The sequence below is a fragment of the Pelodiscus sinensis genome, chromosome 32 (assembly GCF_052426305.1).
Source record: "Pelodiscus sinensis isolate ZL-2025 chromosome 32, ASM5242630v1, whole genome shotgun sequence".
Taxonomy (NCBI): Eukaryota; Metazoa; Chordata; order Testudines; family Trionychidae; genus Pelodiscus; species Pelodiscus sinensis.
Window position 1 is genome coordinate 6,255,109 of NC_143083.1, and position 13,991 is coordinate 6,269,099.

The window sequence follows — 13,991 nt, forward strand, 5'->3', positions numbered from 1 at the left end:
TAAACAGATCAAGCTTCATTAGTTTCACTTAGTGTAGAACCTGTTTTCCAGTCATCCTTGTAACTCTGAGCCCTCCCCAGTTTTGTCTTTAACATGCAAGCACCAGAACTGACCTAGCATAGTTGGGACCAACAGCGCACCTGCTGCCCACCCACTCCCCCACTTCCTCATTAACAGTCATCTGACAACTTGAACCACACACATACAATGTTTGTAGGGTTGGTGAGGGGTTTTATTAAAAAGACAACATCTGCAGAAAGTCAGATTTTAGTAAAAAAACATTAGCGCTGAAAATACACAAACTACGGATGATCTTTTCCAAACCCAACATTTATAAATTATACCACATTACATTTAAATACTGAAACAAATTAAACAGTCACTTCATTAAAAAGCTCTAGCATTCTACAAATAACTATTTACAGTATTCAGCAGCTAAGAACTCTAGCAAGTCAGTCAATATGACTAATAGGGCAGGATACTTGGGAACACCCAAGAGGGAACCTTGGCCTGTAACAGTTTTTCAGTGATCACCACCTTACATAAGAAGGGCCATACTGGGTCAGACCAAAGGTCCATCTAGCCCAGTGTCCAGTCTTCCGACAGAGGCCAATGCCAGGTGTCCCAGAGGGAATGAACAGAATGGGGAATCATCCCTAAGTCCTCTATTACCCATTCCCAGCCTCTGACAAACAGAGGCTAGGGACACCATTCCTGCCCATCCTGGCTAATAGCCATTGATGAACCTAGCCTCTATGAATTTATCTAGCTATTTTTTGAACCCTGTTAACATCCCGGTCTTCACAACATCCTCTGGCAAGAAATTCCACAGGCTAACTCTGCACTGTGTGAAGAAATACAACTGAGGCACACATTCCCTCCTCCCCGCCCCTCCTCCAGCACACCTGCACCCGTCTTTTAAGACTCTGGGAAATCCCCAAGTCCAGTCTCTGAAGAGGTTAGACTCATCTGTGCAATATATAGGGGCAGCATCTTAGGTGAGGTACAGGAGAGTTCCCCCCTTCAGACCATTGTTTCAACGTCAGGCCACAGCCAGGAGACAGAGCTTTCTCCCCACTGGAATTCTGGAATCTTTCAAGGAAAAACAAACCCTTCCGGAGAAGATGAAGGAGCAGCACAACTCTTGCTCAAGGGCAGAGAGGCAGGGCTGTGCCTCATATCATTCTAGAGGCAGTTCTAGCTGATTGAGCACCACTACTAGGCCCCTTCAGGATTCACAGAGCCCACCTGGACGTCTAGGATCCAGTCTGGCTTCCTGGTCACACAGGCGATGAACTACTGGGTAGAATCCTGAGGAGGAACCTGTTCTTCCTAGGCAGGGAGGCCAGGAAGGAGGCATTGCATGTGATCTTTGAGGGTGAACAGAGCTGGATGGACCTCAGTCCTCATTCCTCAAGGGACCCCCAGAACCTTCCCCGGGGAGGACACAGTCCACTGATGTCTAGGGACCTGAGGAGAAGGGGACAGGGACAGCTAGGCAGGGGTCAGAAGAAACAAGGGGTCAGAGAGGAGTTGCGTTTGCTGCCTCCTTCTTGCTGCTACTGAGCAACTGACCAGCCATGGCTGGAGATGGGTCAGGAAAGGAGGTCTCTAAGTCAGCTGTTCTGGAGGGTATGGGATGGTGGTTTGGCCAAGCCTCAGACCTAACAGGGAGCTATCCTAGAAGATAAAGCTGACCGTGGCAGCAGCCTCCCAGCTCATGGGAGCTTTGTGAGCTTCCTCCTGGTGGGAATCCCAGGGAGAGGAGGGGAAGGAGACATGGGCCCCCGAGTACAGCTGTTGTAACTATGATGGAAAAGCACCCCATACACTTCCCCTTTTCCCAGCATCAGCGCTGGAACCACACATGCTCTTATCAGCAGAGTTAACTGATCAACAAAGATGGACAGAAAGCTTTGGACACCATTGACTAGGGCAGCAGCACAGATGGCCTGTGACTGCTCCCCGAGCTTGTGCTCCAGAGTGACCCTTCTCCCTGTTCAGCATTACTCCCCTCTCCTCCCCCCCCATTCTGGGAGCTCCCATCCTTTGTGTCCACTAGACCCCAGTAACAGAAGTGGCTGTATGTACAGCAGGAGCCAGCTGCTGCATTGCTCCATGCTAGACTCTGCCAGCTACAGAGCTGCTAGTGTGTGGGAAAACTCCTTGCTGGACTGTCACAGAGGCTGCATTTCTGGTTTCTGTAAACATCAAGTGACAGATGTACATCTGGGCTCCTTTGAGGGAGCAAAAGTCGTCAAGTCTTTCATGTGGCAGCTGGGTTAGGATTCTGTCTCCAGGTCTGCAGGCCGGATTTTCAGGGTGGTAGATTTCAGTGGGTAATATCTCCCTTTCCACGTCTTCCAGAAGATGCCCTGTTTCCTCTCGTGCCTCTGGCGGGGGATGGAGCGGAAGTACTTGCCATTGAGGTTGGCGTGGCCACAAGTGCTGAACCACCAGCCTCCTAGAAGGAGGGAGGGAAGAGGCAGATTTCAGCCAATGGGAATTTTCACAACTAGAAAGTCCCATAGTAACAAAAGAAAAATCACCCCAGATTCAGAGCTATTGCTGCATCCTCCCTTCCTCTTTGAGCACAGCCTGCTCATCATCACCACCCTCAGGGCTTTGGAAGGCTAAAAGACCGGATGTGACAGGGATTTCAGAGGGTCTCTGGTGTGTCAAGAATTCGAGCTCAACTTCCAGGCTATATGGCCATCAGAAAGGCCAAATGAAGGCCACTATTTCTGTAGCCCTGTGGCTGGCCTACGGAGGTCAGGCAGACCCATCGACATGCTACAGCGGGTTCTTTGTGCCATTTGACACTCCAGGAAAAGAGGCTGAGGCTATGTCTACACTGCACTTCTTTTTCAGAAAAATGTACGCAAATTGCGCTCTGCAATTTGCGTACCTTTTTCCGATTCTTTTTTCGGAAAAGGCTTTTCCGAAATTTGGCCCGTCTGCCCTATGCCAAATTTTGAAAAAACCTCCTCTTTTGGAAGAGCCCTTCTTCCTCATGAAACAAGGTTTATAGGGCTTCCGAAAGAGCGTGTCTGCGCTTCCAAAAAAGGGAAGCGCAGACACATTCCCTGGACACGGCATAGTTTTTCCAGGAAACCTTAGGTATCCCAGAGAAGCTCTGTAGTGTAGACATAGCCTGAATTGCAGCAGCTTGCCCAGCATCATCCAGGACAGATGAGGGCACAAACAGTCCATGCACACTTTGAATGGACACCCCATGTCCCAGGCAACCACTGTAGCCTCAAGACCATTTCACTCACATCCAAGAGCCCATATGGGCCGTCTCTGGCCACATGGGGTGCAAAAGCTGAATGGCTGTGAGCCAGGAGCGGCCCCAAGAGTAAGGAGCAGACTCTTACAGACAGTGTAGGTGTTTGCACTGCTAGCACAGCTATCCTTGTGGGAAATGCCCTGGGCCTGGTTCATATGGGCTGGCCGTTTCATTTGTATTCTGGTTACAGTTAAAACAAGCCAAACTTTCAGCCACAGGTGAATGCCTCTGGCCTCCTCCTTTGCCTGGAAGGTTTGAGTCTCAGGGAACACGCTGGCACAGTGAGGCCAAGTTATGACTTTGTAACAAAACCTGGAACTATGAGAACATCATCAGGTGTCACACTTGACCCCTGGAGTCACAGTCCCATCCCAGGGAGGAGGAAGGTGAATCAGGAAGAGATCGGAGTCCAAATACCCAAAAGGCCATTTTTTCAGAGAAGGGGGGGGAAGGTGCCTTTTGCTGCAAAGGGAGGACTGGGCTTTTAGCAGCCTGGGGCAGATGGAGGAAGACGGCTGTCACCGGCTTCCCTATTGGGAGAAATCCCCAATGGGCTTAAGAACACAGCACCCTGCCTTTGCTAGCACTGACCTGACAGGTGCTTGGCACAGTTGGTGTCAGCTTTGAGATCATTGTCTTGATCCCGTGTGGAGAAGGGCAGCTGTCTGAAGTCCCCCAGGGCATTTTCCAGCTCTCCTGAGAGAGGCCCTAGGAGACTGAGTGTGTAGGCTGTGTTCTCCCCAGTCAGGCTGAAGAGGAACTGAATAAGATGAGAATTCCCTTCCCAGTCTTGCAGCTCAATCAAAAGATGGTACCTTCCCTCTTGGACTATGTGATGTATTTTCTCCAGGCCCAACCAGAAGTCACCTGAAACACAAAGAGCTTTGCATTAGCTGACATCACACACAAGCACTAGGCAATCCAAAGCAGATGTTAGCATGCAGAGTCTCTGGTGTCCAGAGGGAGTCACAGGGTGTGTGCACCCCTTTCTGGCGGACTTCCTCAATCCCATGTCAGGCCAGCCAGACCCAACCACTCCAGCATGTGTCATGCTGGCTGGAGATCTTTGCTCTGCCTCCAGGAATGGCTCAGCATTGGGATGGAATTTGCTTGCCATCCACCATCTGCTTACCGCTGAGGTCTCCAAAGCCATTCTTGTAGGCTTCCCAAAGCTGGTCGAAATCCACAGAGCCATCCAGGCGCCTCTGGATGACTGTCCAGCCGCCTTCTGTGGGTGGAAGAGATTGTTCACTTTTTCAGGTCTGTTGTTAAGTTCTGCAGACCTCAGAAGGGCCCATGGTGCTCCCCTCACTTACCAGCAGTCATGTCACAGTAGACTTGGAAAGGCTGTGACCCCAAGGGTTGGATCTCAAACACACCACTGCTCCTCTGCCCGGCCAGGAAGAGCTGCTGGCAGCCCAGCGGGAGCTCTACAAGGAAGCAAAGAGGGCCTTGAGAAGATGCTGTCTTGGCACGCTGCTCTCTGAAGAGGTGCGTTAGCACCACAGTTCTAGTGGCAAGGCCCTTGTCCAAACGAGCCCCGCTGGATCAGCGCTTTGAACGCTAACGCTAGAGACAGCTTATAGCGCACCTGCTCTGTGACTAGTGCCCAAAAGGCACGATGGAGATATAAGTAACAACAAACCCTAATGTTTCCCAAAGTACCTCCCTCTAGGCCCCACAGCTTCTGCCTCACCTTGTGCAGAAGTTAATCCAGGAGAACAGACAGCTACTATCCTACCAGAGACGTGGGCCCAGAGCAAAAGCCTGGAGGAGGAGCTGGTGAGGAGGATCACATGAGCTGTGCAGAGCAAGGGCAACCAGGCTGCAGCCCTGGGCGGCTTCCAGACACTAACTCTGGGTAAGCAGAGTCAGGACATGATGCAGGCAGATGGTGGGAGGGGGTAATGCCTCTCCCCGCAGCAGAGGGCAATGGTTGCGGATATTGTCCTGACTTACTCCTGGACCACCACTATTGCACGAACCCCATCTCCCTCACATTAGATGAGAGACGCAGAGCTGAGCGCCGTCAGCATATGGGGACCCTGTTGTCCAGAGCCCCTCATAAGAGCAATGCCCCCAAATGCAATGATTGGGAAAGGGGGCCCAGGCCTAACTCTTTGGGACTCCCCCTGCCCACACCACAGGCCAGGAGTAGCTCAAACAGAGAGCTGCCCCACCAGGCTGCCACTGGCCGGAGGTTCTGGCCATTCCCTGCAGGGCACCAGCAAGACTTCACTGTAAAGCGAAGGGGTGTTTTGATCCTTTCCCCAGGCGCCTGGACTTTGGCCTCAGCTTTACTGTAACTGCCAGCAAGGCAGCATTTCAACAGAACTGGTGAAAGTCCACAGGGAACAATCCCCAGGCCTAGGAAGAATCCTGTTCTAAATCCTGCAGCACAAGGACAGGAACCTGTCAGGACACAGAGGGACTTCACCCAGCTTTGCAGAGCACCAAGGAAACAGGCGCAAAATCAAGCGGCTTTTTGTCTGCCAGCAATAGGTGGCAAGAGCCCTTTCCGGGCATCGCCCCTGGACAAAGCAAGGCCTGTTCCCAGCGTGGCTGGTCGGGGGAAGCTGGGAGAGGGCCCTTTGCTTTCTGTTTTGAAACATGTTGTCTGTTCCCCCTGAGCTGCTGGGAAATCCAGGCAGCCCCTCCTTCGGGCTTGTCTCACTGCACAGGGATTCTTGTGCAGCTGCCATGAGCAGGAGTTCAGGAGGAATCACAGGGAGCTGGGAGTAAACATGAACTTTCCCCCACTTCCTAGGCCTGGGCCCTCCACTGGGGAGCGCAAAGACACAACCGCGACCCGCCCCGTGCGAGGCTGGAGGTGGAGTTTTAATGCAGAGTGCGGGACAGCCAGGCTGGCCCAGGCGGAGCAGCTGAGCGGGGGTACGTGCCGCTGATCACACAGGAGATTGGGTTGCAGCAGGAAGCTGCTCCGCCAGCACCGTGGTGACACTGGCCTAGGCCCCGAGGCACCACCACTGTCTCCAGCCCACACTGGGGCTGTCAGGCTTGGTGCAGAGAGCTCAGGGAAGCGAGGGGCTGAAGGGGGCACGCTCTCAGCAAACTCCCCCCCACTGCTGCAGGAGGGAGGCAGGCGAGCAGGAAGGGCTATTCTGGGCAGGCAGGAAAAGATGGAGCTCTTTCCCCAACAGTGCAGGCTGGGTGGAAAGTGGGGGCCCCCCTCCATTCCCAGCTCACAGGGGTGGGGGTGAGAAGATTCTGTTGCTTCCCCCCCACAGGAGTGAGGTGTCCAGGATCTTCTCCCCCACCCTCACCCATTTGCTTAGCTCTGCCCAGTGGCGCTGGAACATTTTTAATGGTGGGGGGCGCTAAAGCCAGTGGTCCGCACACTTCTCCCCTTAGTCCTGTCGGTGTCCCACCACCCACCAGAAATGAGACAGCAGCAGAGCTGTGGCTCGGGCCGGGGGAGGGGGAGGCACAATGGACAGGGTTAAGGGGGCCATGGTTGGGCTCCTGCATGTGGGAAGGGGAGCAGAGCCTCGGATGCAGGGCTGGTGGCAGTAGGGACCCCACATGCAGAGCCTTGGATGTGCAAGACCAGGAAGAAAGCCTCAAGCACAGGTCCTGTGGCAGCTGGGGCTCCTCGGCCCATAAAGGGCTGGGAGCAGAGCCCTGGGCATGGGTCCTGCAGCCAAGACCACAGGAGCCTTGGGACCTGCACAAAATCTGGGGGTGCTGATTCTCCCCCAACCCTCAATTTGCACACATCAGCCGAAAGGAGGCTACGCAGAGCACTGCAAAGGCTTCTCACTTTGGTTTCTGGGCAGCAGGGCCAATGGGACATGCAGTCGGGGCACTCAGTGCCAGCCACACGCCACGTGGCCCCAGCCAGCAGACAAAAGGGCCCCCCCCCAGGGCAAGTGGCACAGCGAGGCAGCCGGGATGGAAGTCAGGCAGGAAAGGCAGGCGCTCACATCAGCAGGCTGTGAGCAGGCCAGTCTGCAGGAGGGGAAGGGAGCCCAGGCTGGGAATGTGCAGGGGGAGGAGGGGTTCATCCCAAGACAGCAAAGCAAAGGCTGCTCAGGGGGAAGGGAGAGCCAGAGTTGACTGTCAACTTTCACCTAATTTCCTCCCAGCCAATCAGGGGCTGCCCCCTCCCCCAGCCAGCATGGGCTGCCCCCGAAACTGTCATAACAGCTGTGCTCTGGCAAGGGTCTGAACTTCCACCTACTTGGCTCTGAGCCTGTTCTCTCCTCTCCTCCCCCCCACCATGCAACCAGATGCAGGGAGCACAGGCGAGTGGTGGGTTAGCAGCTGAAATCACTGTCCCGCAGGGTGACTGTGGTGACTGCTGGTGCCCCACACCAGCCTGCAGATGCTAGCATGAAAACAAGGGGTCATTCATGCGCTGGCCTCTTGAACTAGTGGCACCCCTTGGGCTGCACCATTTGTGCTTTAGGAAAAGTCTGAGTCCCACCGAGTCCTGACCAGACAGGCCCAGCCAGAAGCACCAGGAGCTAGGTACCTGAGGGGCCGTGTGAGCATGTCAGGGCCATGACAAATGGCACCAAGCCAGCCAACACCCTTAACACACTCACCACCCCATCCTGGGCCCTGCCCCAACTCCCTCCCCTGGGCCTGGAGGGAAGATTCAGACGGGGGCTGGGAATCTGAGCATTGTCCATTACTTGAGCTTGCCATGGGGCTGGAAGCAGGCTCATGCTAGCCTCTGACCTGCAGGATGGTGGCTGTTTGCTGGGACCAAGAATCCCCAAGCGGCTCCTGTTAAACAGTCCTTCATGCTGGGCTTTGCCACATACATTACTCAGCTCCTCATTCAGTTCCCTGACTGCAGCAGCAGCAACAGTCCAACTCAGTTAGGTGCCACTGGCCCCGGAACCTCCACTCATCTTACTTTAGAAGGACCCTTCAGGTTTTCCTGACTCAAGTTTTTTCGGCCTGGTCAGTTGCAGCTCTAAAGGGCAGGCACCCTTACGCAGATGCAAACAAAGAGCAAACCTGTTTATTTTACTAAATCCATCGAGGAACGTTAACAACAAGGCCCAGCTGAATTACCCCAGACTGCCTCCTATTTATGGAACGCGAAGGTCACCACCAGCACGCTGCGAGGAAACACGGTTCCTTGAGCGCAGGGCTGCATTCCAGGCTCTGTTGTTCAAATGACTCTTTCCCTCCCCTGAGGAACAGCTCGACTCACTTTCCCCACCCCGCCCACCCCAGCCACATTCGTTTGGAATCCCAGCCCTGCTGGGAGACTAAGGCTCAACTTTCACCTACTTGGCGAGCTGCCGGAGCGAGTGCCTGCAGGGCCTGAAGACGCGATCCGCCTTCTGCAAGCCATTAAGCCGCTTGCTCCAGAGGGGCTTCCAAACCTTCCCCTTTCACACAGCTGGCCAAGCGCCAGGCTGAGGCTAACTGGTGTACCCAGGATGTCACTGCAAGACCCATAAGAAGCCGCCTGAGCCCTCATGGTCCACCCGACCCCCAGGGTAGCAGAAGCAGCTCTGAGCAGAGCCCTTCAAGGGACTGGCTGTTGGGAGGGCAGCAGTGAGGATGCTGGGGCCAGCCTTTGCCAGAAGGTTCCCTGAAGACGGGGGTGATTAGGCAAATGGAGAACTTAAGGTTTGGCCTAGAAGGGGAACCAAGTGGCCAGCTCCACAGGGAAGAGACCCAAGTTTCTGTCTCCCCGAGGGTTGCTGACCAATCTCTGCTACCAGCATCAAGGGGGGGGGGGATATTGGCCTCATACAAACAGCCAGGCGTGGTCAGAGCAATGGTCCATCTAGCCCAGGATCCTGGCTGCTGACAGTGGCCAATGCCAGCAATCCCTCTCCTGTTGCCCATTCCCAGCCTCTGACAAATAAAGGCCAGGGACACCCTCCCTGCCCAGTCTGTGGAGGCGAGGGCAGAGGGAGACTGAGCAATGGTTTTTAGGAGCACAGCTCTCCAGTTTGCTCACCATTGTCTTTGTAATGCCCCAAGAACCCAGAGCAGCTGATGGCTGGCAAGTCAGCTAAAAGCTGGCAGGAATCTCTCACACTATTTCTGTCTCTCCCCATCTGCACTCCCCTCCTGTCCTCTGTTCCCTGCCCAGCCCCACGACCTTTGTTTTGCTCTTGCAGGGGCACCAGCAGCTTTCTCTCCATGTGCTCGCAAACCACTTTCTGCAGCCTCTCTGGAGAGCCTCCTCTGCTTGACACAAAGCAGGAGGGACCCCACTTGTCTTCCAGATTGTTCCCCTTTGGGTTGGACCCTTTATGCAGCCAGCTAGTCACCACAGCTGGCTCCATCCGCCCCGAGCTCCTAACTGGGGAGCAGCCTCGGCCCAAGCCACCCACTCTGGGCCTGCTTCCATGGACCTCTGATGGGAAGAGTGAGGCTCTTTGGTACGGTCCAAAGGAGGATGCACCAAAGGTCTCAGGGACAACGGAAGGGGATGCACCCCAGGGGGATTGTCCAGCTCTCCAGGCACAGACACAGCACTGCCCTGGTCATGGGGTGCTAGATGGGGAGGTGTTGACACACCAGTGACGCAGGCCTAGGAGAGACCTACAGCTCCCCATTGATTTGCTGTTCCTCACCCAGCCCCACACTGAGGGACACAGGCTATGGGAAGAGCTACCAGCTGCATTCCAAGCCCCAGACTCCTCTGCACGAAACCAATGATCACGTGCTGTAACTCCAGCCTGCCAACCTCATTCTCCCACTTTAACCATGTAGTGCCATGCCCTCTCGCGGGTGGCCTGCAGCTATCTGCAATGGGCATGCACCACAGGAGGCTGTAAGACTCTTGCAAAATCCTCTCTAAGGTGAGGTCCCGGAGGCCAGACCCTGCCTACACTCCCTTCCACTCAGCTCCCAACAGCCAATTTCACAGGCGGAATTAGGACAATGGACCCTTTTGTTCAGACCCATAGCTGGACCCGCCGACAGGACTCTGCTAAAGGGTGGGCAACTCACAGATACTCACTTTGTGGCTGGGCAGGTCCCACGCTGGCATTTTGGCTTTGGTTGGAGAGGCTGATGCTTTTCTTCAGGTTGATCCTCCACTTCAGACTCCGCGTTTTGTTGTCCTTCAGGTGCAGTGGCATCAAGAGATTGACCTAGGCCAAACCCATGGAGGTGTTAGCAGCTCTTCCTGAGCAGCCCCTCTACCGTGACCCACAGGCAGGCTGGTCTGTACTGGGGATACTGACAGCTCAGCACTGGCTGGAGCAGGAGCGACTGGTTCTGAACAGCCTCGTTATGTCGTGTGTTTGCAAACTACACACCTGGCTGGGGCAGGGGTAGAGCATCTTGGGGTTACCCCCCAGTCTCTCTGATCCCCCTGTTGCAAAGGGGGAACGGCTGGATAAAAATTTTGAGCCTCTGGGCCATACACACAAATGGGGCCATCGCTTTCAGAGCCCTTTCGAACTGGATGACTCCTTCTCCCTTCCTAGGGCAGCAATGAAGCCCATGGGCCAGGTGGGAATTATTAGGTCAGACTTGGGCTCTGCAGAGGCCCTGCACGCCGGGCGTGGGCCAGGAGCCATGTCTGTGCCCGATGGGCATTGCCATCTACTGGTGTTAAGGGAAGCTGGGGAAGCGCGGGGGGGGGGGGGGGGGGGGACTCACTTTGCTCTGCAGGCTTTTAATCTGCAGGTTCTGCTTGTCCAGCTTGTATTGCTGCTGCTTGAGCTTCTGCGCCAGTGCCTCGATCCGCAAGTTCTGTGCCGTCACCAGGGACTAGTAGGCAGAGGCAAAGATAAGCTCTGGGAACCCCTATGCTGCGCCGGGCCAGGGTCACTGGGGGCTGGGCCCCCAGCTCAGCCAGCTCTGCCCCCTTTGCCCAGCCCCAGAGCCTGAGGCTATTGGGGTGGCTTGACCAACATGGTGCACTGGATGTAGGGATGTAAATGACTAGTTGCCTCCCCCCCCCTTGCTGCCTCTATCAGAGGCAGAAAAGTGGGGAGGGGAAGCAGGAGCTGGTGCAGGATGGAGCCAGCTTAAAAGCCGGTTTTCAGCACTGTCTCCGCAGGGAGGCAGAGGAGTGAGCAGGAACTGAAGCAGTCCCCCCTCCCGCTGGGTCCCACTGCTGTGCCTCAGCCGTTTAAATGTAGTAAGAGTACTAGTTTAGAAGGCAGAGCTGCAGCAGGAATAGCGAGTGCCTTATTGACTAATCCAGTAGCCATGCAAAATCCATCCACTACTCCATTAGCGGATTAGTGGAACTGCAACATCCCTAGCAGGCAGCCCTGTGCTGACAGCGCAGCCCAGCGTCCTGGGGCAGCCCCCATGTCTTGGCACAGCCCCCCCGCTGTGTTGCATGCCTAGCGCGAGCGAAGCATGGCTGAGACTGGGCCCCACATCGCGGCACTCCCGGAAGCCCCCTCCCAGGGAAGGCAGCAAGCCACAGAGGAAGGGGGCGTTCAAGGGGAGAACGGACAGATCCCCCTTCCCGTACCGGGGGCAGGGCGCTCGCAAGGTGGGGTGGACGGATTACCCCCTTCCCGGAACAGGGGGACGCATTCACCTGCAGCGGGCTCAGCTCCGCGGGACTCTGGTTCTCCGAGGGCCGGCCCGGCAGCACCTGCCGAATCTTGCCCTCGAGGTGCTCCAGACGGGCCCGGATCTCCGCCTTGTTCCCGGCCAGCTGCAGCAGCCGCTGGCGCAGCGCCTCCGACAGGTTGAAGAGCTGCTGGTCCGCGCCCTGCAGCTCCTGCACAGCGGCGCGCAGCTGCGCGCCTTGCTCCTGCGCCTGGCGCGCCTGGCGCAGCAGCAGCCCCAGCGAGCCGTTGTGCGCGCCCAGCCGCCCGCCCAGCTCCCGCAGCTGCCCCTTGGTTCTGTCCACATGCTCCTTGAGCCCGTGGCCCAGCTGCAGCAGCCCGTGCGCGATCACGTTCACCTCATCCCAGGAGGCGAACTGCGCCTTGCGCTCCTTGCCGCCCGCCGGCCCCAGCCAGGCCGCCGCGCACAGTAGCAGAGCCGCCGCCAGCCGCATGGTGCCCGGCGCGGTGCTCGGGAGCGCAGCGGAGCGGGCCCGGACGGTGCAGCGCGCAGCGAGGGGGCCAACTGCCGGGGAGCGGAGCGGAGCGGAGCGCAGCGCAGCCGGGCCGCAGCAGGGCGCAGGGGCTTGGCTGGGGGCAGCGGAACGCAGCGCGACTCCCTGATGCTGGAGAGCGCAGCTTCGCTTGGGCGCCCGGCCGTGGTCCCTCCCCTTTTATAGCCTCCCGCGCACCTCGCCGCGCTGCTTTGCATAATGGGGAGGGAGTGCCGTGGGAGCGGCTCCGCTTTCCCCTCCTGCCCAGCCGGGCACAGGGCGAGCGGGACTGCGCCGGCTCAGGAGCCCCGGCTTGTCCTGTCCTGACAGGTTACAGCTCCGGGTCCCCTGCGCCCCAGGAGCTCGGGGTCGGGTTTGTCTTGTGGAGCTGGAGGAGGCGCGGGGGGAGTCCCCGGCCTGGCGCGGGGGGTGTTCCAAAGCCCAAAGGAGCGGGGGAGGGGGACAACCGGAGTTCCCATATGTCCCTGCCCGCCAGGGGCCCACTCACCTTCCCCAGCCTTGCATATGTGTAAATAAATTATCTTCATCAATCAAGCTTGAATCCGAGGCAGCCCAGGTTTTCAAACGGGGAGGGGCATGGCGCCTAGGGATGATGAAAGAATATTGGGGGGCCAGTGGCATTATCTGGCAGCCGGGACTTGGGTGAGGAGGCACCTCCACCCTGGCTCACTTCAGGGGGTCACCCAACCTGTTGTTCAGTGTCAACCACCATGGTCGCACCAATTTCCACTCCCAGAAGCCCCTCTGCCTGGCCATGGCTGCCCCAGAGACCATCGCATGTGCCTTGCCCCACCCTGAGCCACTGAGCGGGGAAGAGCCAGTATTGTCCATTTTTGTCTGGTTATGTGAGGGGAGCCACCAAAAAGTGTAATTCACAGGAAGTGGGGAGGGACAGCTCAGAAGGTTTGAACCCCATTGAGTCAGCCAGGGTTGAAGGCATTGCCTGGTTATTTGGCAAGAGGATAAACTGCTGACTCAGGCATTGCTTCCACATGGTCCTATTTGTTTACACTGTTCTAATTCAGTGTTTCTCAACTTTTTTTTGATAAAGTACCCCTTTTTAAATAAACAAATTATAAGTACCTAGTTTTCAGACACACACATTTTTTTTCTACCATTGCAACACATTTGTTTAAACAACTTAATCGTAGCTGGACAGGCGATAAAATTTTTGGGTGTAAAAAGTACAAAAATAATAAAGCTCTGTAAAAACTTAATACAAAAATTCAGTTTTCTCCAAATTTCAGTTGTGTTGGCATACCCCCCCAGATTTCTCTAGAGTAACCCTATGGGTACTCGTACCACTGGTTGAGAAACACTGTTCTAGTTCCCTGCACACAGTAGAAACAAACAACAGCAGCAGTTTCCTTGGTTGCAGTCTGACTCTACAAGGAGTCCTGTGCCCAAAAGACACTCTGTCTCTGTCCACTTCCTCCAGTGCCACTCACATCTGCTTCTCTTACTTCCTGCTTGTTTAGCATGTGCAGACACACACCGCTGCCACCAATACGTGTCCTATCCCTGCAGTTTGCCATCAGCTTGAGGACACCTTTCTAATTTTTGCTGGGTTAATTCTTGCTCAGTTCTTGCCATCTGACTCGGTGCCCTGGAAACCATCTCTCCAGATCCCGGAACACTTGGAGGATCTGAGGGGTGGGCCAGGACAAA

At 55.9% G+C, this 13,991-nt stretch overlaps 1 protein-coding gene across 1 annotated transcript; it reads right to left on the reverse strand.

The window, feature by feature from the left end:
- Positions 1-312: 312 nt before the first annotated feature.
- Positions 313-12,838, reverse strand: ANGPTL4 (angiopoietin like 4). Its single transcript, XM_006125522.3, has 7 exons — positions 11,796-12,838; positions 10,898-11,008; positions 10,251-10,383; positions 4,606-4,719; positions 4,422-4,517; positions 3,881-4,156; positions 313-2,464 (listed from the first exon to the last, which is right to left on the reverse strand). The coding sequence occupies exons 1-7, from the start codon at positions 12,261-12,263 to the stop codon at positions 2,283-2,285; spliced, it is 1,380 nt and encodes a 459-aa protein (XP_006125584.2). The 5' UTR covers positions 12,264-12,838; the 3' UTR covers positions 313-2,282.
- Between the last annotated feature and the right edge of the window lie 1,153 nt (positions 12,839-13,991).

What these genes read in the sequence shown, in the direction of transcription:
- ANGPTL4 (XM_006125522.3), bottom strand. Translation starts at nt 12,263, where the DNA reads ATGCGGCTGGCGGCGGCTCTGCTACTGTGCGCGGCGGCCTGGCTGGGG. An exon ending in GGGACCTGCCCAGCCACAAA is followed by an intron (nt 4,720 to 10,250) that starts GTGAGTATCTGT and finishes GCTTCCTTGTAG; the next exon opens with AGCTCCCGCTGGGCTGCCAG. An exon ending in CTGTGCCAAGCACCTGTCAG is followed by an intron (nt 2,465 to 3,880) that starts GTCAGTGCTAGC and finishes CCCTCCTTCTAG; the next exon opens with GAGGCTGGTGGTTCAGCACT.